The sequence below is a fragment of the Acomys russatus genome, chromosome 12 (genome assembly GCF_903995435.1).
Source record: "Acomys russatus chromosome 12, mAcoRus1.1, whole genome shotgun sequence".
Classification (NCBI taxonomy): domain Eukaryota; kingdom Metazoa; phylum Chordata; class Mammalia; order Rodentia; family Muridae; genus Acomys; species Acomys russatus.
In genome coordinates this window covers 55,131,633-55,153,625 of record NC_067148.1, presented here as the reverse complement: position 1 = coordinate 55,153,625, position 21,993 = coordinate 55,131,633, and the positions used below count along the sequence as shown (strand labels likewise).

General features: G+C 45.9%; 1 protein-coding gene across 1 annotated transcript in view; it reads left to right on the top strand.

Moving 5' to 3' along the window:
* Ptprm (protein tyrosine phosphatase receptor type M) overlaps positions 1-21,993 on the top strand; it is a 680,548-nt gene that overhangs the window by 579,779 nt on the left and 78,776 nt on the right. The window contains exon 19 of the mRNA XM_051154461.1: positions 7,893-7,980. Coding sequence (XP_051010418.1) covers positions 7,893-7,980 — 88 coding nt within the window. The remainder of the gene's footprint in view (positions 1-7,892; positions 7,981-21,993) is intronic.

The window sequence follows — 21,993 nt, the reverse complement described above, 5'->3', positions numbered from 1 at the left end:
CACACCCCAGCGCTATCTGTATCTCGGAGAAATGAAAAGCCATTCCGCAGTGTGGGCAGTAATCCTGGTGCTACGACCTCAGCCTGGCGTGACCTCCAGAAATTGCAAAACCGTTGTTGGCTCCGATCCCCTCTGCTGCCTCACAAACACAGCAGCCCTTTCCTTCATGCCTGTGCCTGGTGGCTCTGTGACATCACTGCTCTGACACCTTCTAATTACAGTGGTCTCCTTGAGGGTTTGCAGGGTAATTCAGTGAGGACAGGGGTGGACCCAAGTTCTAGACTCTGAAAAATTATCCAATCTCTGATGTACCACATAACCAAGAGATGGCCAGGGACTGACCCAAGCCCAACTGAAGAAAGTCAACTTCAACTTGAGCATCCTGTGATGGAAGTTTACACTGTTACAATGCCTCCCTGCCTAGTCTCTGGCTGGGACCTGTCTCTCACTATGATAAGCAACAGAGATCCTATCAAGGAAGCCTGGATTGTAGGTGCAGCCTCTGTGGGCTGAATAGCCCCAGTGATAAGTGCTTGAAAACTTCCTTCAGGATCAAGTTCTGAGAAGACAGGGCTCCCTAAATTCTAAACTTAAGAGTTTCCTCATGGGCCTTTGGAGCCAGTAAAGCCTTCAAATCTGAGGGAAGCAGCCCCCCCCCGAAAAAGAGGGGGTTCCACAGCATGGCCAAGAATGGGAGCTTCCTTCTAAGCTATCTTTTTAGGAAATGCGTGACAAGAAGGCACCAGCCATCTCGGCACGCTCACCTTTGCCTGTATAATGCACTCTGAACTAGAACTCAGCCCAGCCCCCTGGAGACCACACCTTATGAAGCAGCTACAGTGTGTGCTGCTCCGCCATCGCTTGTCCCCACCTTTGCCTCTGTCCCTCATTTACTCAAGGAGTTTGTGTTCACTCGTTGGCTAATTGGTTTGGTTTTCTTCCTTTTATCCGCTTGGTGTGTTTCACACTTTCTTCTGCTTTGATACACTTGAGGAATATGGGCATCGTTAATAGGAGGTATCCACGGCAGTGAACCGAAAGATTGAAGGTACTTTAAATATCCAGCAAGGATGTATTTCAAAGAGAAACATGACCTTGCCTTGAATGTCACACATCTTTCTCTCAGAGTGACATTCTCCAGCATAAGACACACATTTGGAAGGCCAGCCGGACACAGGGGGACCCAGAGTTCTGCCCACCGAGGTTGCATAGGTTTGCTTTAGGTTACAAAGCGATGTTGGGTGAAGGACGACTGTCATAGGGTAAGTACTGCCAAGACCATCATCCTCCTGACACTCAGAACAGAAACATTCTGCATGGTTCCTAATTGGGTTAAAGGTTAAAAGACCTTTGAATTGCTAAGAATTTAGCAACTTTAAAGGACATAATGGCCATGTGCGTGTTGATGTAGACACAGCACAAGTGTTCTCAGCCACTTCCATCTCTTATGTCCTAGAAGTGTCCAATACTTTGATTGCTTTTGTCTGGGACATTGGAGAGGGACAGTGACCAGAGGCCACTGCAACCCCTGAGCATTAACTTCAGGGCCCCTTTCCATCAACATTCTACTCTGTGGCCATTCAGGCAAACGTAGATGTCTTCCATTGCTTTAGTGCTCCAGCAATAAATACTTTATATGGACCTAATAAAATGCAATGCTTGGGAGAATGAGAAGAGACATATGGGCAGAAAACAAAGAAAGTTCAGAGACTCTGCATGCCCTGGTGAGTTCGTCTTCCTCCTTCCAGGGTGATGATTTCAATAGTTTTAACGTGCACAATTTTATTCATAAGAGAAAGGGAGGAAAAATTCGATTTCAGAAGCTTCTAAAACACTTGACCCCACACTGTCTGAAAACACTCTGTCGCTCCGCACAGCCTTGACCTGCAATCCCATTCCTTCTGGCAGTTTTTCTGTTGAATAGGGTTTTCTTTCTCTTTTTTTTTTTTTTAAATATCTGAGAGCTGTGGCATTTTTAACAGACTGCATCATTTTGGAGTAACGTTCTCCCGAGGTGGGCCACTGAGATGTGTAATTATATCCTGTGGAAAATGATGGTGGTATGAGGGGTGTGGGAGGAGGTTATTGAATCACAAAAACACGTTCCCTATTCAGAAAAAAAAATGACAGTGTGCAGGATGTTCAATTTCCTTCCACTCTGTGACCGTGGAGAGCTCGGCATCTTAGTGCAGAACAGTCATTGGAATTCACTGGAGCCTGCCTGGCTTCGCTTTTATTGTTTTGGAAACTTATTACTCCTTCAGATGGTTCCCGGGCTTGCTGCCTTTTTCTTGGTATATATGAGCTAAGGTAGTCAGAGGGAACACTTTAATTACATTTTAAGTAGAATAAAAACATAAGTATATTTATGAAAATCCTAGCAGAAGGTGCAGTGAGACCATTAACTTAAATCCCCAAAATGCATAAAGTAGGGGTTTTTTTCATAATAAAAAAACTAAATCCATAGTTAGTGCACCGAATTGTACCTGCATATTAAAAACCTGCCCTAAACACAATATTGCTTCACTGCCCATGTCATAGTTGAGACTCCTCCTGTAAAACGTGTCCTGGGGATGTGCCATGTCCCCGTCTGTCTCCCAGGCTTCTCCCTCAGTTGCTGCTCCAATAATGCAAGTCAGCCATCAGATAACCATCCTCATGTTGTCTCTCGGATGTCCCTTCCGCCCTCTCTCACTGGGCCATTTCCCCCAGATCATCTGGGCTCTGATGGAATTTGATTTTAATGAACTTGCAAATAATTTTGTCAAGTGAAAACCATGAGGCGAGATGTGGAGGAGGAATCGAGGTCTGCACTTACACTTGGACATGGCAGAAACATCCAAGGAGAAGAAAGGTCAAGTTCTCACTGAGCCACCACATGTTTACTGACTCTGAGTCCTTTGAGGCATCTCTGCTCTGGCAGTGGGCAGATTCTAATGTTGTTCATTGGCTGTATTTTTTCAATAGATTTGATTAAAACTATTCAAAAGAACCACCTAGAAAGATACAGCATAAATGATGTAGTGTTTCCTCCCCAGAATGTTGGTTCACAGTTGACCTCTTAATAAAGCTTCAACCTGTATCATTATTTTAAAGGAAGTTATATAAATTTGACCTCCTAAAAGATTAAAAATAATAGCTTAAAACCTTTTATTCTTGCCCAGAGAAAAGGGTACATGATATAAGTCTTAAAGAGCCAGTCTTAATTTATTAAGTGATACTTCAAAGTCACCAGTGGGAAGAAATAAAGGTAATCTAGCCATCTATCAGCTCCCCAGGGGAGGGAGTGTCCCAGGTACTTGGTACTCTACTGTATATTCTGCCTGTTGGTAAATTTACTGGTAATTATCCACCCTGTAGTGCGCAAACACACTACAAAGCCAAACCAAGAGAAATGAATTGATGGCATCAGGATCAGAGGGAGAAAGACTGAGCTCAGCGCCTCTGCTCTGTGTGAGACTGCACATTTCTGTGGGCCACGGCTGTAGACTAGAGACAAAGCAGCCATACCACACCAGTGACCTAGCATCTTGTCTGTTAGTCTTGCTCTGAGAACTTGAAACCAAGAGATCCATGGGTAGGATGTGGTGAGTGATCGGCAAAGCCAATTTGGCTGGATTTGCAATCACCTAGGAGATTTTCAAGTCTCTTCCAGAAAGCATTGAGGAGGTAGAGGGACACGCTGAATATAGCTGACAACCATTTCTTGGGCTGAGGACCTGAAAAGAAAAGTGTAAAGGACAAAGCTAAATGTCAGTGTTCCCTGACTCTCTGTATTCTCCCCACCAAGAAATAGGGAACTTCCTCCACCATAAGCATCTGCCACCACGCCATCCTACCCTAGTGGATGGCAAGCAACTGTGGCTGAACCGTCTGAAACTGAGCCAGAGTAGTCCTTCCTCCATTATGTCATCCCTGGCAGGTCTACGCAGTCATAACAACAAAAACTGTAGCTAACCCAGGCTCTGAATGTGTCATGTTGTGGTTCCTTGGAATGCCCAGAGGTGCAGAGAGGCAGAGCGCCTAGCAGTGCAGAGGCCATAGATAATTTAACATCCTGTCTTAAAATCTACATGGAGCTCTGGCAATGCTTTGGGCACATGAAGAAATGTAAAATCTAAAAAATAAGTATTCTTAAATATTGTTTAAATATATTCTAATAAAAATCCTAACTGGATCTATGCTGGTTGTCTCTTTAGCAAAAATCAGCAAAAGGCACTCCAGCCCATCCTGGAAGCTCTCCGTTCCTCCCCAGGCCCCCACACATGCATTATTTATTTCCAAGCCGGTGATAAGAAGACATAATCTAAGTGGTGTGTTTTCATAGAGAGTTTGCCTATAAAATTGGAACAGGACAACTGCTGAAAGTCCAAGATGCCATCCTTGTCTCCATGAGTCATCGAGCGGTGGCATGGAGGTGACCCTGTCCCATCTTCCCGTAGAACCCTTTACTTTATGTTGCTTTTCTGTTAGGAAATATTTTTCTCCAGTTAGAACGACTCGCAGACTACCTGCACAGGCAGCTGAATGGCTCAGAACAAAAGCTCCTCCTCATGTATCATGTTAAAATATCCCTGTGGCCAACAATAGGACAAAACTTACTTGATATGGTTTTAAATTTGTGTCACTTTAAAAAAAAAGTTAGGCATGTGTGGTGTGCATGTGACGGGCCACATGTACAAGTCAGGTCACAGGACAACTTGTGGAAGTAGGTTCTCCCTTCCCACAGCCATGGCTCTCGGGAATAAAACTCAGGTCGGCAGGCTTCGCTCCAAGCATCTTTATGCGCTGAGCTGTCTTGCTGGCCCTTTCATATTTTCCTCACTAAATGCGAGGAGATGTGAACTAGACGTGGAAATTAGCCATGTACTTTTAAGTAGAAATCGAATCATCTTTCCCTTTAAAGCTGTGGTCGGAGTTAAGAGAAAACATCGATCTCTCCTAACTTTACCCGCGAGGCTCAGCTGAGTTGATGAACTCATCCATCCTGGTTCTCAGCCTGGTGCTGCGACCCTTCACTACCGCTCCTCCTGTTGTGGTGACCACCCCCAACCATAAAATTATTTTCCTTGCTGCTTTTTAACTGTAATTTTGCTACCGCTATGAGTCGTGGTGTAAATGTTTTTGGAGACAGAGGGTTGCCAAAGGGGTCGCGACCCACAGGCTGAGAGCCGCTGAGCTGATGTGCACCTTAGTAAGAGCTCACAGATGACAAGTGGTGAGGCCCATTCTAATTAAAATGTTCTGGACAGCGGGATGCTGAAATGGGATGAGATTGGTTGCTTTCCCACCCGCTGACTGGTGTCTCTTGTCACCAATTAAATGAAAACAATGGGGTCACGGTAACTTTTTAATTGTAAGGGCTCTGGGAAGTCCTGTGATTACCACACACACTAACAACACACCTGCAGGTTGAACACCAGACTCCCACAGGAGCCTCCGCCTGTCAGGAGTGAGACAGGTCGCCCCATAAACTAAAGCAGGAATTCACCAGAAGATCTCAAAGTCAGTTATCTTCTCCCATCTTCCTACAGAATAGCAGTATAAAAAACCAGAACATTTTAGATGGGTAGAAAAGGCAGAGGGGAGTGAAATTGGTAATTAAATCATGACAAACTCAAAGTAGAATTACATTGTTAGAAGTCAAATAATAGTTATTACTCAAACCGTGAAATAATTGTCATTCATAGAGTAACAAAAGACACTTTCAGAAAGAGAATATTTGACTTTAAAAATCCCTGGAGCTATTTTTAAATGTGTGTTATAGGGCAGAATAGAGTTAACATACTGTAGCTTGTTGCAGGTTATATGTTTATAACCTACCGGTTATAAAGTGGTCTTGTTCCAGATGGAATTATCTGGTGGTTTTTTAATTGTGTTTTTGTTGTCTCAATTTATTAATAACTTTAAAATGTTTTGTTTTTATTTATCCTGTACACTCCAATATTTTATTCTACAGCCAGCAGTGTGCGGCTGGCACTTGGGTTGTTCACAGATAGAACCACCAATCTTTATTGTTCCGAAAAGTTTTTTGGAAAAATTATTTTTATTCTATATGTATAAGTGTTTGGTGGGCACATGAGTACGTGCCCACAGAGTCCAGAGCAAATGGCCTACTAAAACCTGAGCCCGCCAATCCACCTCCTGGGTTTTTCACAACGATAAGTGTATTTTTAAAAAATTATTTCAAAGGCAGAATGCTTTGTATGATCATGGCTAAGGGGCCTTAGATGAAAATGGGCAATTCATATCCAGTTCCTGTGATTGTGGTATGGTTCTTCTGTTCCTGTGTTGGTGGCACGCTCAGTTCCTGTGTTGGTGGTATGGTCTTTCTCTTCCTGAATGCTATGAGGTTTTGGCTTCTGATGGTTTGTGCCGTGGGGATGCTCAGGACAAGGTTTAAAATCCATGGGCAGGACGGAGCTGTGGTCAATCTCCTTTCCTGCCTGTTAGTTGTGAAGACTTGTCTGGGTCATAGGAACAAGACCTGACATGACATGAAAAACAGGAGTGGCACAGATTGTGTCTGGATGAAATGTGTGCCGTGCACATGGGTGGCACTGTGCTCAGAAATCATTTGCTCCTCAGGTCCACAGGTTGGAAGTTTTCTCTTTATTGTGTTCATGTTTCGTTTCAAGGTGGAGCCTGCTGACAAGTTCTTAGGTCATGGGTCAACTAGGGGAGGCCCTCAGAAGGGAGCGCGGAACCCCAGTTCCTCAGCCTCCCTGTGTTCCACTCTGACTCCATAGCCCCTGGTGTGTTCCTAACACGATGCCATGCACCAACAGACGCCACACAGTCAGGGCTGCCTGGGTGAGCTGTGCGTCGACAAGCCTCTTGTCTTTATGCGTAGCCTGCCTCTGGTATGTCACTCAGATCACAGAAAATGGCCTAATGCAGACAGGTTTCCAAAGCCTTAGAACACTTTTTTATATCAACACAAATATATATTCTAACAAAGCAGTGCAGTCCTTCGTTCATTCGGTACATGCTTATTGAAGGCCAACCATGAGGGTGTAGGCTCCAGGTAAACAAAAGGCCGAGCGTGCAGTTCCCCTCTCAGATGACACACAAGCATGGAATGTGCTAAGCGCCGAGCACATGGTCCACGTGCTGCATGCCAGACAGGCAAGTCTGTAACTGCTTGAACCTTCTCACCAGTGCTGGCCATCAGTTTGCCTAGTATCTGTGACAACGACAGGAGACAAGCTCTACTCAGCTTTCCTGTTGCCCTGGGCTGCACATAACTTCTGTGTAGAGCTGACTATGCAAGGAGAGACGCCATGGGCACTAGAGTGGGACTAAACCCTAGATCAGTCCTGATACTTGCCACTGACAGCAAATGGTATCTTCACTATAAATGGAACAGGAAAACCTAACGTGACTAAAAAAAAAAAAAAAAAAAAAAAAAAAAAACCCGGGCTTAATGCAGCCAGATAAAGTTCAGAGTATATTACAGGATTTTACTCTTGAAGTCGTGACGCGTTAGCCATCCCACTTTCCCACTCTAGCCCAAATAACATTCCTTTGGTAATTTATTAGGGAGAAAAAAAAATACCTTCATGTGTCTTAAAAGAATAGTGGAAACTTGTAATATAGTAAAGAAATTTGGGGAAATGTTGGGATTTTTTTTTCTTCAAATATTCCAGTAAGGTATTGTTCAAATAAATTGTGGATTTTCTCTTTATCCTCTGCTTCTGTGAGGTGCTAGCCAGTGCAGAACAGAGCTTAGCAAAAGCCACATAAAATATTCCCAAAGTAAAACAGCTTTATTCCTGTGACTCCTGCCTGCTTGACCACTACCCTCAGTTTCAAGGACTCCCTTTAAGACCCCTCTGCTCTGCTCGCTACATCAAATTATCATGCTTAGTGTCATTTTCTCTCTCTTCCAGAGCTTCTTTGAAGGACAGTCCGCGCCATGGGACTCCGCTAAGAAGGACGAGAACAGGATGAAGAACCGATATGGAAACATCATTGCGTGTAAGCGGTGGTGGCGGCGGCGTGCCCCTGCCAGGAGCGTGACCAGGCTCGCACAGTGAGAATTTACCGTGCAATTACTGCCTTCATCTTTGCTGCAAGAGCTGGTGTGAAGGCCTGTGCTGAGGGGAGGGAAAAAAATCATCTGTGACCCCGCAACTACATCAGTGCACCCTCCCTGTGGGCCTGGTTTTTCTTTTAGATTTAGGGTTTAGGTAATGCAGGTGAGGTTAGAAAATGCTGAGGAAGGAAATGCGCTTAGGAAGGAGTAGGCACGCCTGCCCGACTTGACACCTCCCAGTTGCTGCATGAGACTGAGTGGAAGTAATGGCTCACAGCAGGCCTCCCGCACAGAGCTCCACACACCGCGGCACATTAATCCTGCGGACACTGGGTTAGGTAGGTCAGTAATAGCCCCATTTTAAGGGCAGGAAAGCGAAACTCAGAAGCTAAATGATAGTCTCTGTATCACAATACTCATTAGCAAAAGGGCTAGGATTATAGCTCAGAAATTCCCAGCGCCTGTGAAACCGAATGCTGCCATCCATAATGCCTCAGACAGCTCTTAAATCGAGCCCAACCTCATTAATGTTCCGTAACCAGGCCGAGACTCATGGCAGATGGATGAGCCTCCCTTCTCCCAGGCCTCAGACCATCCATCCTCCACACGCAACCGCTCCAAGTCACATATGATGGCATACGATGGCAGCAAGGTGCCGGTGGGCCCACTGTGGTCACCTAACAGTCCAGGCTGCTCGTGAGGGAGCAGAGACTAACAACAGTGCGAGGCTGGCCCCGCGGAGCACCTTGCTCATCACGTCTTGTTACTTAGAAAAGCATACAAACTTGGAGGGTACAGGAATTTCTAGGGAGCCATGTGTTTGCTTTATTGGTTGTAAAGCGCAGCTGAATTCTGCCTGCCTGCCTGAGCATTCCTTGGGTTGGTGGTGCCGTTTCTATGGCGGTGAAGGCCCAGGCGTTCCATTCAAATCATAGGCTGCTAAGTGCTCGGAGAGTCACTGTCATGACTGAGACATTGATTTTTTTTCTTTTAAACTTTTGTTTCATTTTTCATTATTTTGCATTTAAACAGAGCACGAGACTAGTAGCTCTCGTATTGAACAGTTGTCTTAGTTACTTTTCTGTTGCCATGGCAAGACACCATGACCAAGGCAACTCATAAAAGGAAGCGTTTGATTTGGAGCTCACGGGTCAAGTGGGTTAGAGTGTGTGACCATCATGCAGGATGTATGGCAGGCAGGCAGGCATGGCACTGGAGCAGTAGCTGAGAGCTTTTATCCTTATCAGCGAGATAAGAAGGGAGAGAGAGAGAGAGAGAGAGAGAGAGAGAGAGAGAGAGAGAGAGAGAGAGAGAGAGAGACTAGGCATGGCTATTGAAACCTTAAAGCCCACCCCCAGTGACACACCTCCTCCAGCAAGGCCACGCCTCCTAATCCTTCCCAAACAGTTCCAGCAGCTGGGGACCAAGTATTTAACATATGAACCTGGGGGAGCCATTCTTATTCAAACCACCACAAAAGTACATATTGTTGATATGTTTTATTCAAAGAAGAGTAGGGCTTACAAAGAACATGTAAGGTTCTTTGCCAGCCAAGCCTTGCCTTCCCTTTGGATACCAATAACAACAACAACAAAAACAAAACAAAACTACTGGCTTTTCAAGGGTATAAATGTTGCATCTGTGTGCTTCGTAGGATGGTTTTTTTAAACCCACCATGCTTGCTTAAGGCTTTGTGGCTGTATCATTGTCATGGGCAGGAAATGTGGCCTGAGGTCTAGAGTTTGACTTCCTGTTGGTGAGGTGTATTGGCGCTCTGCAACGCTTTGTCAGGACTAAACACTGAGAGCACAAAAATCATAATATCATCTGTTGTCCGTGCCCCAAGACAGCTAGCAAGCATTTGAAGGCCGTGCCAAAGGGAGTTTTGAGCAGTGGAGCTCCAAGCAGGCTTCTCTATGATGTTGAGTCTAATACTTGCCCTGTAGGTTACTTGGGAAATGCTCTGAAGGGAGGATATGCGCACATGCATGCTAGGGTGGGTGTGTATGTGCACTGATGACAAGGAGAGTCCTGGTACCGCCCTCTCTAACTTACTCCCTTGAAACACAATCTGTCACTGAACTTAGGCTGGTGGGCAGCGCCTGTCTCTTCCCTCTGTAGCACTAAGGTGTCCTGCGAGCCACAGCCACACCTGGCTCTTACAGTGGGTCCCTGCGAGCCACAGCCACACCTGCCTCTTACAGTGGGTCCTGGGACTCGAACATCAGGCAGCCTTACTAGCAGAGCTATTTCCCTCCTGAAAAATACTCTCAAGTGATGAGTGGAACACAGCTGAGGCTGAGCAGTTTTACTCTAGAAATCTTATATCCAGAATACTCCAACTTTTTGAGCATGAGAAGATGCTGCAAGCAGAGATTTCCCACAGTAAGAAACTATTTTTTAATTGTACAAAATTACCTTTAGGTGTACAGGTGGACGTGAGACATAAACAAAATCACCTGTAGCTTTGGACAGATAGATAGAGAGAGAGATAGAGAGATAGATGATAGAGATAGAGAGAGAGAGAGAGAGGGAGAGAGAGAGAGAGAGAGAGAGAGAGAGAGAGAGAGAGAGATGTATATATGTGTATATATATGCAGTTTTTTTTTATTGCAAGCACTGGTGATTGGGGATATGTAACTTGTGAGACTTACCATTTACTACACTGCGCACTGCTAAACAATGTATACAGATAGGGGTGTGTGTGTGTGTGTGTGTGTGTGTGTGTGTGTGTGTGTGTGTCAGTCTGTCAGTCTGTCTGTCTATCTGTCTGTCTGTCTCTGTCCCTGTGTATGTATGTGTGTGTAGTATATATCTATGTGTGTGTGTGTGTGTCTGTGTGTCTTATGTGTCTGTATGTGTGTGTGTGTGTGTGTCTGTCTGTCTGTCTTTCTCTGTCTGTGTCTGTATATGGGTATGCATGTCTGTGTGTCTTGTGTGTGTGTGTGTCTGTCTGTCTGTCTGTCTGTCTGACTGTCTGCCTCTATCTGGCTGGCTGTCTGTCCCTGTGTGTGTATGTGTGTGTGGTATGTATCTATGTGTGTGTGTGTGTGTCTGTCTGTCTGTCTGTCTGTCTGACTGTCTGCCTCTATCTGGCTGGCTGTCTGTCCCTGTGTGTGTATGTGTGTGTGGTATGTACCTATGTGTGTGTGTGTCTGTGTCTGTATGTGTGTGTGTCTGTCTTTCTGTCTCTGTCCCTGTGTGTGTGGTGTATGTGTGTGTCTGTGTGTCTGTGTGTGCATATGCACATGCATACCTTGTGTCTGAGGAGGCCAGAAGAGGGCATGGGATCCCCTGGAACTACAGCTTAAAATGTTTATGGACAACCATGTGGGTGCTGGGAATCAAACTTGAGTCCTCTAAAATACTCAGTGCTCTCAACCTCTGAGCCTCTCTCTACCCCCAGGAGACACTCATCATTTTCGTTGTCTATTTTTAAAAGCCACACAACTTGGGCAAAGGAGAGCAATGTGGTAGAAGGTCTGCATGTGGCCTGTGTCGCAGAAAATGCGCTCAGAAGTGGAACAGATTTAAATCTTGCTGACACCATGGTTTCCAGTCTGAGAGCCAGATAGGCCAAGGCAGGCAGCAAATAATAGGGCCCAGACCGTCTAGCGGAAACTACACTGCAGAAGGCATGCTAGAACCCAAGAGGCAGGAGCAGTGTGATCAGAAAAGACCCAGGCGGAAGAACAGGAAAGCATGGGACTTGAGGTTAGGAAGCAGCTCTTAGCTGAACGACTTTGGGTGGATCACGAGCCTACTTAATTTCATAATTTTCTGAGAGCACTAAATGTTAGAGAAGTGAACCAAACATTAAGGTGACATCGTTGCTCCCTATGGTGAGGATAGGTTTATTTTCTTTATTCCCCACTCCTGTGTTATTATTTCATAGCTTAGAAAAAACATAGGGCTGTTTAAAATAAAGATGGAGCAAATCAGTATCATGAAGCTTGGAGCCGCACGTGTTTCCCTCAGGCAAACACAGTGCCACCCTGCCCTTAGTGGTCAGCTTCATTGTGGCTGGGCTGTGACATGCGTCCATGTGTGACATGGCTGCCTGTGGCCTTGCATGTCACATTTCCTAGCTTCTTGGTGCCCTCCATCCTATCTCCTCTTTGTCCTTTCTTGGCATTTCCACACTGCATTGCCTTGTTTGTGTGCCTTTCCAGGGACACAGAGAAACTCCTCTGCTCCAGCTACTCTATCCAGTCTCCTTGTTCTGTCTCTATGCACCTCCCAGACACAGCTTCTCTCCCAGACACAGCTTCTCTCCCAGACACAGCTTCTCTCCCAGTGCACAGCTTCTTCCTTTATAGATTGCTGCATTTTCTAAAAAAAAAAAACTCTCTAAATTTGTCATTATTTGTAGCTCATTATTCATGTAAACAGGTTGTATATGACTATGTGTCATATATTTATAATATAGCATATATATAAAGTGTGTAGTTCTCTGCAGGGCTCTGCGTTGGCAAGCCCTGAGATATTGATCACTTGGACAACCTGCCAGTTACTAATGCATCTAATTATTCCACCCAGATCCCTGGAACTAGAAAAGTACTCTGTATAAATAGATGGTTTCGATACCATACAACCATGGATGACATGACAACCTTTGTCATGAATAGTAGAAGCTTGCAGCAGTGTCCTCTGCCCTACACCTGTGTGAAACAGTGTGATCTGAGAGCTGAGTCCCTGGGGAGGGCCCTCATGACTGAGTCCCTAAGCCTTTTTTGTGAATCCACTAAAAGTGCTATTTCACTAGTCTGAGTATTACCGCTTAGAAACTGCTTCATTCATTGTATGTGTGTGTTTGGGGGGCGGTGGAAATGTCTTACCTATTGCAGAAGATGTGCAAAGATTTGAAGAATAACAAAATAGTAAGAGTCCTTATCTAACGTAGCCCAGGTGTATACCCACATGTATACAATCCTTATATTTTTAATAGGCATAGAGGGTAGTTGGCATTCTGCATCCCGAAAGACACATATAAATGCAGAAAGGCCAGTTCCCCTTCCTGAGATGTCTGCCTCCCAGAGCCAAGGCCTTAGGGGCAGCCCCTCCTCTGGGCGTGAGGGATTGTGGGATTCAGTGTACACACACAGAGTCTCGGCAGCGCTTTCCGAACAACGTAAAAGAGCTTGTAATGATCACATTCATTGTTTCGCAACAGTGTTTGCATATAAAATGGTGTTAACGGCGCTTCAAAACTGTTTATTGGCTTTGCTCTTAAGTAAGTTAAACTTTTCCTTTATTTACACTATAAATTTGCTGAGCTAGCCCTTTCCAAATCGAAGCCAGCATTCCTTCCGCCATTACCGCCAGCGCACACACGGACTCAGCCCTTCTAATCCTCTCAATGATTCCCAGCTATAATTAACTCCAAGCAAAGACAAACACCAAATCTCCCTGCTAACGAGGCAGCCCCTTTGCAGCTGCTCCCCATTATGGGCTACTGGTGGTGAAGAGAGTGAGCCAGAATCCATAGGCACCTCCCAGGCACATTCTCTTTCCTTTTTTTTTTTTTTTTTTTTGCCATTTATTCAAGCTGAGGATCCTCTTTCCGTGTCCGTTTACTGTGTGCTGCTTCACATAAAACAAAGACCAGGGGCTGGGAACCAAATAAGCAGGATGGTGGTAGAGCTACAGGGCAAACTGAGCAGTCACTAAGAGCCTGATATAGATGTGAATGTAAGGTGAGAACAGAAGGCCAGCTTGCCAGAGCAGAGAGGTGGGAGGGAAATTTCAGGCACAAGACACTGGGCTAACCACGGTGACAAAAGTTGCGAGAGTCTTTGTCCTCATGAACCTAACAGTTGCAGGGCAGAAGTTGGGGGAGCTGTGGAAGGGATTAGATGATCATACACAATTACCGAAATGAGCAAAATACAAGGTAAAGGCCCAACCAATGCTACACGATTCAACTAAAGCTTGACCAATGGAAACTGGCTTACTCAGAGATGGGGGGGGGGGCTCCACAAGGGGTGACGTGGGATGTGACCGTGTACTGCCACATGTGGGAGGAGGGGGTACCTGAGTCTGGGGAACTGTAGAAAGGCTGGATGGTTGGAATGGTAAGGTGAAAGTTAAGTTACCTACAGGGAGAGGGAAGAGGAGACTGTAAACTGCATCCTGGAGCACATTAAGGCATTTCCTCTTTATTATGCAAACAAGGGAGTTTTACTAAATGAGAGTTAGTTGTTAACCAAGCACGCAGTGAAATTTTTTAAGCAAACTGTGAAATAGATTATCTATCAGAAATCACTCAGTTAGGGAGATCTTTAGTAGCTAGCCCAAGTGAGAAAATGTATGTTGTAGATTCAAGGAAAGTAACTGACCAAAAGACTTGGGACAGAGTTGTGGGGTCAGACACATAAAGGAGTCAGACAGACGTACGGACATACAGATAGGCGAGTGACATCTGAAGAAGAGATCAGGAGTGGGCTTGGGATTAGCAGTAACACAGGAAGTTGAGAGTGCAGTCTGGGGACCTGGGGACCATTGAAGCATTCCAATGAGCTGTTGATTGGTGGTGAAAAGGACAGCTCCTAAGAACAGTCAGAAGGGGGCTGAAGGGGAGCGGAGACAGGCAGTGTGAGAGTCTGTGGAAGAGCACAGAGCACGTGGAGACCCCAGGGCCCACCCAGTGGAGGGGAGGCTGAAGCAGTGGCCACACTGAGCCTACTATATACAGAGGCTGGGCATGCAATGCGGGAGCCCTGCTGGGAGCTCTAGTCCAGTGAAGATGGACTTGGTGCTGATGGTGGCCACAAGAGCACCCTTGCTAGGAAGCGGAGATCCTTTCTGAGTTTGCCCTCTGCTGGAGCAAGCCCTGCTTCCCAGTTCATCTGCTAATCAGTAGCCGCCAAAACAGTAGCTTGATACCCCGTCTCTCCGTCCAGACTGCTTTAACCAGAAACCCAATTTTGATGACCCAAGTTAAGGGCATTTTTATTCATGATTTTCATATTGGGGCAGAGTTTTTCTCTCTGTGCTAAATGAGTGAACCCCAGCACATCTGTGAGGGCCATTTATAGTTATCATTCTCCGGCTTAGCTTCGAAAGTCAAGGCAGCGGGAAAGGGAGCAGGGGGAGGGGCAGGGTGGGGGGGGTGGGGGGATGGGGGTGGGGGGTGGTGGAGGGACAGGGGTGGGGGGCACTAAATGGTTTGTTAGATGAGGAGGAACCAGAGTACAGGATCCTGTAGCATTAAATTCAGGTGGACAGACAGCCAACGCAAATTGAGGTAACACGTTCGGGAAGTAAAATCAGAGAAGTGAACAACTCAGGAAGGGCTCTCAGCAGTACATAGGCCGAGGAAGCAAGTGGAGAAGCCACAAACAGTGTCTTCATACAGATCCCCTGCCGTCAGACCCAGGGCCTCCTCCTCTGCCTGTGAGTCTGGGGAAACAAGTACAGTCAGACAGCAGTGGTAGGATGCCAAGCACCCCTCATAGTGACTTGACTCCTTTCACAGGCTGTACCCTGCTACCGGTGCAGCAGAATTCTTGGCCAGGTGTAACTGCAGAAGGAGCAAAGCCATTCTTTGCAGAAATCACTGGGAATTAAATTAATTTTGAGTCATCCCCCAGAAGCCAGATGTTACTTCGGTCACTGTAATTCCAATCCAATATTTAACTTAACTATGCTGTCGATTTTTAGCGGAGAGAGACAGAATTGGTTAGAGATGAAAGCTTGTCGATTGCAGGCTCCTTTTCTGCCACTGTGGGAATACCTGATCAGGCATAGGTTAAAGCTGTAAAGCCATCGCCAATATCACTCTGTATAGTAGCATTTGCAGCCACTTAGGGGTATTTTTAAATAATGTTATTTGATGAAAAGATAGAAATACCATGTTTAGAGGATTAGGGCATAAAGACCTGTTTTATGTCTTTAGTATTTTTTTTCTTAATTCCTCAATGGTTTTCTGAAGGTTTTTCCCTTCCTATACACTTAATAACTCTAAATATTGGTTACAATACAGTGTGTGTATCCAGTGCATGTACACATTGTATGAGGCAGTTAGCCTTTCTCCATCCTTAGATGTTTATCACAGAACTTTGAATCCATCTCTTCCAGCTCTTGACAAAATTATACAATAAATTGTCCTGAATGATCATCGCTACCACCGTGCTATAGAGCACGGGCGCTCACTCCCCTTGTCGACTGTGTCTTGGTGCCTTTGCCCAGTGTCTTTCCTTCCTCAACCCTCTCCTTCCTCACTACACATATTGACCTGCCTTTGCTCCACACGGCTCTCCTCCAGTGCATACAGGCACACAAACATGTGGAAAGCACAGGCCGATGGTAATTATTCAACAAGTGGTAGTTTTTAATAACAGGTCTCCATGTGCCAATTTCTTACCCCCAAAATATCAGTAGCCCAAGTGGGAAACAGTACATTCAAGGAAAGTAACTGACCAACCGAAAATCCGGATAGACTGTGGGGTCAGACAGATGAAAGAGACATATAGACATATAGATGGGCAGGCGGCTGTTTGCTCACGGGAACGATTTGAAGAAGAGAGCGGGAATGGGCTCGGGGTTGGCAGTTAGATGGGAAGCTGATGAGTGAGGTGTGGGGACATTTTGAAGCACTTGTAAGTAGTCTTTCTGCAAATTGAACTTGACATGGTAGCTGAGTGTGCTGCTTCTGTGATGGAGGGCACTGAGTAGTGATTATAATGTAAACACTTGTGTTTTAGTTGCATTCCAGGCATGCATGGAAAAGAACTACTTTTTCTCTAATTATAAAAGCAATACATACACATTAAGGAAAACGCACAGTAACACTGAGCAAATGGTCCAGAGCATCGTTTTCCTAACTGAAACCCTAGACAAGGTTTACCCTGGGCTTTTCTTTCCTAAGCCATGAAGTTATTGACTTTGTGGGTTTTTTTTTTCATTTGTTTCTTTTGTTTTCTAATAAAAATAGAGTCTGTGTATTTTTCTGATTATGAAGACACTATAAAGCATGCAGAAGACAGCTGTGGTATGCAAACTCACACCAAACTTCAGCCTCAGGGAAGCCCCCTCCTGCCAGTTGCCACATTGTGTGAGGTTCTGTGCATGCCGCATCCGCACAGTGTGTACAGGAAAGCCACGAGTCTCTTCTATAGAGCAGGGCACATAAATGAGGGACACCTACTAACGGTGACACTTAAACAATCTCTGGTCTATGTACCATACCTAACACGGTGAATGTGCTGGATGAAGGGACCTTTCCTGTGTTGTTTAGAGAATAATCATGGGAGAAGATTCTGTGCTGATTCAACTCAAACACACTTTTCTAATATTGTCAATATGGCCACATCTGGGGAGGGGGCAGGCAGATAAGGGGGATGAACTACACGCATGCACGCACACACACACACACACACACACACACACACACACACACACACTGGATGTGTTGACTGCAACCTGCCCTTCTTCATTCTGCAGTATAGCCTTTCCCAGTAAGCAAACCAAAGACAAAGAATCCCCTTTGGTGACTTATTAGCAGTCCTTTGTTTACATGAGCGTGAGCCCCTTTGCTCAACTCACTGTTGATGCCACCGAGTGATTAAGGGAGTGCGAGAAGGCTGTGTTTTAGAAGAGCTGCAGTCAGCATAGATCTGGTGAGAGTCAGAAGAAACTAGCCCAGGAGGAAAACGATCCGGTCTTCTGCTGTGCCAATTACAGACCTGAAGCTGTGCCTGCTCGCTTTTACCCGCTGCCATGTAGCTGACATATTTGATCACGTTATTTATATTAGCTCACTGAATCCTCACACTGTGAAATACTGGCCCATTGTTCAGTAGGGGAAATCAAGGCACTAATTAACTCCTTCAAGGTCTCACAAGCAGAAAATGACAGGACTGGGGTCACCCCAGGATTCTGTCCCAGGACTCTGGGACCTTGAGCTCTGTGGTGCATGGCACAGAATAAGGAAGTCACTGAACACTGCCTGGGGATCCAGATGTAGGAGCTGATGAGTGTGACTCAGACCTCTCCCTGGTTCCCTTTAATTAGCCCCTGTCAGTTCTCCGGGCTTTGCTGTTCTCTACGCCTGCTCTCGGTAATCTGAACTCTATTAGGCAACTCCCACTGGAGCGTTGCTTTTATTCACATGGAATAGGAGAGTTTTTGTAGCAGGAACTGTTATAGGAAATAGCTTGGGTCCATCTCATGGGCGGGGCGGGGGCTGCTCATCAGACCCTGAGGTCTGGTTATGCTAACATAATCGATGGCTAGATCCCCTGATGGAGTGAGTCATAACGTGATGGCATTATGGGGCAATGGGACCCCGTTAGCCTAAGTCAGTCACTGGAAGCATTGCCTGAAGAGCTTTTTTTATTGCCCTGGTACTCTTCTGGCTGCCTCTGGCTGCTCTCTCCACCACACCCTCCCTCACCGGGATGAACTGAGGCCTCTGAAGTGTTGGGAGCTTGCTCCCTGAGCTGCTCTCTCAGGTCCGGTCTCAACACTGAAGGTCTGACTGCTGCAGGGAATGAACAGGGTCTTGCTCCAGGAACTGGTGTGTATGATTGCACTTGATCTTCCCAACAGTGCTGTGAAAGGGGAAGTGTGACCCTCTCCTTACTGAAGCTCAGCAGAGTCAAAGGGTCCACCATTGAGGTCAGCGGTCACATTTCAAATGAGGGTATCTGGGATTCTAAAGACTCCAGTATTTTCATGGAACACAAAATAAGAGCATGAGAAAGATTTGGAATAGCCAGGAGAAAAGCATGCATGCTAGGATAGAGACTTAAACGGCACTAATAATGCTAACATTTGAGTCATCTCAAACTTACCTGGCTGAGACCTCCAGGAATGCTGAGTCCTTGAAGTGTCGGCCATCTCCCTTTCGTGGCTACTAACTGGTAGCCATAGATCCCATTGGGTTTCCAAAATTTTATATATGAACAGTGGAGTTCTCTGAACCCCCTCGTCCTTCAACAATAATACCCAGGTCCTTGGCCTGGAAAGACCCGGCTGGCGGCCTTCATAACAGGGACTGTTCATGAGAGCTCAGCGTGTCCTCGCTTCTTTATTCTGGATGATTCTAGTGTATGCTAGAAATGTCTGGTAGCCATTTCCTTATTAGCATTTGATGTTACTTAGCTTCACAATCACCCCAGAGAACAGCTGAGTTTCCCTCAATGAGCAGTTGTCATATACTCGTCTTGGTGCGCACCGCCGGACTTGGAGTAGATGGGATCTTAAAAAAAAAAAATCTGGTGATACAGAGTATGTGTTTGTTCCCAATGGTCAACGCTGATTCTGTGGTTCACTGCCTCAGCCGGCCACAGCTACAGTCAAGGGCAGAGAGACAATGAACACATGATGCTTGGCTCTTTGTCTCCAGCTCCATAGAGCCCAAGACCTCACCCAGGGAGTGATGGCACCCACTCTAACCTGGGCCTCCCACGCCAATAAATACCATCACATGCTCACAGGCCAACCTAATCGTGACAGTCACTCTTTGAGGCCCTTTTCCCAGGTGACTCTAATTTGTGTCAGGTGACCGCTTGAACCAACCAGCATGCCCACAATAACAGAGAAACACAGTGTGCTTTGCACCGGTGAAGTACCTCCCTGTGCTCTCTGCAGGCTGGCTCCTCCTAGAAGCTAGCCCATGTATACTTAGGTCACCTTATCGCTGGGTACCACATGCATGGAGTCAACCAACCTCAGATTGAGAATCTTTTGGGGAAAACAAAAACTTGTTTCTGTGCTGAATCAGAGCGTATTTCCTTTCCTTATCCCCTACGACACAGGAGAGCAGCTGTCTACCTCACGATCCCATTGTACCCCACAGAGGTAAAATATTCAGGAGAGTTCACCTAGGTTACATGCAAAGAGTATGACATTTTGTAGAAAAAAAACATGAGCATCCATCCATTTGGGTATTTATAGAGTTCTGAGACAGATCCCCAGCATATACTAAGAAACCGTTGTATCTTCCTGAAAGGTAGGTTCCATTCTCAGTGTCCACTTAACACTAAAAAAGAGAATACTTGATAACCTTTTTTAAATTTTTGGACATGTCTGGCTAATGGACATCGATAATGTATATCTTCTTTAGTAGTGATATCTCCATTAGCAAGCTGGAGTCCCTGTTACTGCCGGGACGTCACCAGAGAAAGGGAGCAAGCCCATGGCAGGAGGGTCTGGAAGCCGTGAGTGCCCTTGCCATCCTTGGAGGTGCCGTTTCCATGGAGATCGGGGTTAGAGAGCAGAGGAAGGGCGGCCTGACATGCTCATATCTTCTCTGAGCTGTGTGGACTGCATACAGCATAGTGTTTGCCCTCTCACACTGTTACATAGTTGGCGCCACCGTTGTCTCCAGAACTCTTCATCTTGCGAATGTGGACCCTGGATAGCGGTTCTAAAAGCTCTCCATTCCTCCCTCAGCCCAGCCCCAAAGAACGTCCGTTCTGTTCTTTGTGTAGCTTCCCGCCATTGAGCCTGGTCATCCGAGCCCCACTGTATTTGCCTTTATTCTTTTGTATCTTGTGCATTTCACATAGAACAATATCTTCAAAATGGACTCCTTAGCCTATTGTTGTAAATCAAAAGTCCGTGAAACCACTCATCAACCGAATACGGTCCTGGACAGCAGCCAGCACCCTGGAAGACCCTCTTGGCGTGCTTCCTTCTTGCTCACCAAACTGGACGAAGTGTTGAGTGCAGTGAGCCTCAGGGGATGGGGTCAGTGGCTTGGTGATGGTCTCAGTCTCCGAGGAGTGGCAGTGGAGTTGGTCTTTCCGTGCCACCTCACTGCTCAGTGACCACAGAGCTTCCTTTGGGGGAGCCGACTCTGCTTTGTTCCCAATACTGGGTTTCAGCGAGCGCCTCCGTAGAACAGGACTCCTTGGCCAAAGCTTTGTTTTCGGTGTGTAGGTTTTAATCCAGGAAGGCTCCCTGTCACTCAGCCATGCCTTTAGCCTTGGGGTAGTGTGGGGAGGGATGATGAATTTTTTAATAATTTTTGCATTTTGTGTATTCAAAAAATATTTTGGTGTTGCGCATTGCATCTTAGGCACAGAGCTAGTGATGGAGCTTAGGGCCATGGAACCTCCAGAGTTTTCCTTCTTGATATACAGATTTTCAGGGACGTAACCAAAATAATCAAGAGCATTAGTAAAGAACATTTTCCATTCAGGAAATAATGTAAATATATGAATCCGTACAGTAACGCTGCTTCCTGATTGTCACGTGCTTAGTTGATGTTTGTCTTGAAACAGCCCAGTTCCCGGCAATTTTTGCCAGTTCCATCTCCAGAAGAGCCCAAGGCTGGGTGATCACAACATTGCTCATCCTTGCCGCTGCTCTCAGACCCAGAGGAAAAGCCAGGAACCTATAGGCAGTGAGCGAGGCCTCTGTGCTGGCTCCTCTCCCATCTCCATAACAACCAGCTAGCATCATCTGCAAAGAGAGAACCTCATCTGAGAAAATGTCCTACCAGATTGGCCTGTGGTGCATTTTTTTTTTTGATTGATGATTGATATGGAAAGACCTAGATCATTGTAGATAGCGTCCCCTCTTGGCGTGGTGGTCCTGCGAAACAAGCTGAGCAAGTCCTGAGGAGCAAGCCAGTAAGCAGGTTTCCTCCGTGGCCTCTGCTTTAGGGCCTGCCTCCAGCTTCCTCCTGCCTTGAGTTCCCACCATGACCTCCTTCAGTGAAGGGGTGAAGACTGAAGGTTGCAGGCTGAAATGAACTCCCCCTTCCCTGAGTAGCTTATGGTCAGGGTCTGCATCACAGCAGTGAACACCTTATGTAAGCCAGTATCTTTCAAGATGGACATTGCAAGCAGCCTTTGGCCTCTGAGGTCTTGTATGTGACTTAGCGAACTTGTTCAAACTTCCAGCCCAAGAACTAACTCTCATGGGTTCAGCAACTGAGTTAAAAGCATGAGTCACCATATTTTACAATACTTTGTTTCAGTGATCAAAAAAGTAGAAAGAGT